Here is a 2,095-nt window from a genome sequence, read left to right as displayed (position 1 = left end):
AAAAAAGAGGTTACGTAAATGCTACTAAACATCACATAAAAAATAAATTTAAATTGTTGAAGAAAAAATGGGATAAATACATTCAAAGGACTATGGGAAAAAATAGCTCTGGGAAAGGCATAAAACCTCTTTTATATGAAAAGTAAGTTTTTAGTTCATTTTCTATTTTCTGTATCTAAAGGCTGTGGCACACGATACATTTTTTTCTACTGGATTGCTTGCGTTTAGTAAATTACTAAAATTGTTCTATACAGAACGCAGAATTTCTAATAATTTATTGAAACACAATTAGCAGAAAAACATCATATATTACAGGCTTTATTGTAAATGTGATATTTTTCAATTCAATATTTACAGTTAATTAAGTTACTGAGTCTTTTTATTTTTCTTTTGTGTTATTTTCACAGTATCCTATGTATTTAATGAGTAATTAATGGAATATATACTTGTCCTTGCAGTGAAATGATAACCATCTTTGGAAAAAGTCACAGTGGAGTGCCACCTTTTGTGGTTGGCCGCAAAGAAATTGTTTCTCAGGAAGAGATTTTGCAAAAAGTCAGTCAAACTTCATCTGGGGGAGTAATAGTTATGGATTGGAAGTTATTTTTGCCATTACTTTGATAATAAATAATCTAGTAATAATGTTGTAATTTATTTTATAATGGTAACGGTAACTAATTAAAAGCTAAAGTTGGAAAAATCTCTTTCAAAAAATAACTTATCATTATGCATTATTTATTGAAGAAATGAGTTTTTTTCGATAAATAACACATAATAATGACAAATTACTTTTCCAAAGTGACTCCCAACTTTAGCTTTTAATTAGTTACTGTCACCATTATAAAAAATTGTAGTTATTACCAAATCATTTTTTATAAAAGTAACAACAAAGTAACTTTTCATCCTTGATAATAATTATCTCCTTAAGATGTATGTTTTTTCGATCTGCATTTTTTCAGATAAGTAGTAGTTAATGTTTTTTGTTATAGGAATATAAATGAAGAAGAATCTTCTGTCGAAGTACATTCACCTCTTTCGCCTCTATCGCCTCTTTCGCCTCTATCAGCGAATAGCAATAAATCATTCACGACAAATAGCAATTGTTCATCTTTCATAAAGACAAAAGCAAAGGTACGAGATGGTAAATTGGCGCTTACTATACAATCGGTTAATGAATCAATCTGTACTATGCTTGAAAAAGAAGGTAATGCCAGACAAGACGCACGCACAGAAATGTTGATAGAGCTTCGAACATGCAATGAATTACAAAGACAGCGAAATAATATTTTGGAAAGGCAACTTCAGCTACTAGAGAGAATGGAACAAAAATACTCAAAGCAAACAGAATTAAATATGTATATTACACTGAATTAAATATGTATATTGTATATTTTCATTAATTATGTAAATAAACGTCAAAGTAACGTTTTCTAACCCTGTTCGTTAATACTCACTCTCTATTTCGTCGTCTTCCTCAATAAAATCATAAGCAAAAAGTAAAAAATTTTCGAGGAAATTATCATTAATTTCATTAATAATTCCAAAACGGAAATCTCTCAAAAAATTTCTGAAATCCATTTCAGAGGTAATAATGCAAATGGCTGGTAATTGATTCCTACGTCCTGCATACGATCGGTGAAACTATTCGTATAGCTATAGAACAACAGGACGCTTGTCCCAAGTTGTCCCAATCCGTTCGTGTCGCCGAGCATTGGGGCACATGAATCCAATTGCTCCAACCGCCATCTTGCTGGTGATCCAAGTGCTCTCTGGAGGTGCGTTCCGTATCGCGCATGATGCGCTTGATGCATCCATTGTCCTTGTTTAACATTTGGTGAGCAACAAGGATAAACGACGCATTATGCGCACCATGCGAGAAACGGAACGCACCCTGGGTTAATTTGGAACTTGCGACGCGAACAAACCTCTAGATTTATCAGAGAGGCGCAACCAGTGTTATGCATTCTGATTTGCTGTTACAATCTAACCAATTGCGTGACTTGGGCTGTGTTCCAAAATTGTTTGTCAGCGCTGCGAGCATGTCGTCATAAGTGCATGCTACCAATAGTGTTCCAATTTCATAAGCATGCTTTTC

General features: G+C 33.2%; 1 protein-coding gene across 1 annotated transcript; it reads left to right on the top strand.

The window, feature by feature from the left end:
• The first annotated feature begins 6 nt into the window (after nucleotides 1–6).
• LOC108770395 (uncharacterized) lies at nucleotides 7–1,393 on the top strand. Its single transcript, XM_018521967.1, has 4 exons — nucleotides 7–142; nucleotides 459–575; nucleotides 990–1,131; nucleotides 1,202–1,393. Exons 1-4 carry the CDS (start codon nucleotides 93–95, stop codon nucleotides 1,238–1,240), a joined length of 348 nt encoding a protein of 115 aa, XP_018377469.1. The 5' UTR covers nucleotides 7–92; the 3' UTR covers nucleotides 1,241–1,393.
• Nucleotides 1,394–2,095: the final 702 nt, after the last annotated feature.

The sequence above is a fragment of the Trachymyrmex cornetzi genome, unplaced genomic scaffold (genome assembly GCF_001594075.2).
Source record: "Trachymyrmex cornetzi isolate Tcor2-1 unplaced genomic scaffold, Tcor1.1 scaffold1269, whole genome shotgun sequence".
Lineage (NCBI taxonomy): Eukaryota > Metazoa > Arthropoda > Insecta > Hymenoptera > Formicidae > Trachymyrmex > Trachymyrmex cornetzi.
This window is presented reverse-complemented; position numbering and strand designations above follow the sequence as displayed.

Coding starts and splice junctions, on each gene's coding strand:
- LOC108770395 (XM_018521967.1), top strand. CDS start 93: ATGGGAAAAAATAGCTCTGGGAAAGGCATAAAACCTCTTTTATATGAA. Junction 143..458: donor AAACCTCTTTTATATGAAAA/GTAAGTTTTTAG, acceptor TTGTCCTTGCAG/TGAAATGATAACCATCTTTG. Junction 1,132..1,201: donor TCATAAAGACAAAAGCAAAG/GTACGAGATGGT, acceptor TGCTTGAAAAAG/AAGGTAATGCCAGACAAGAC.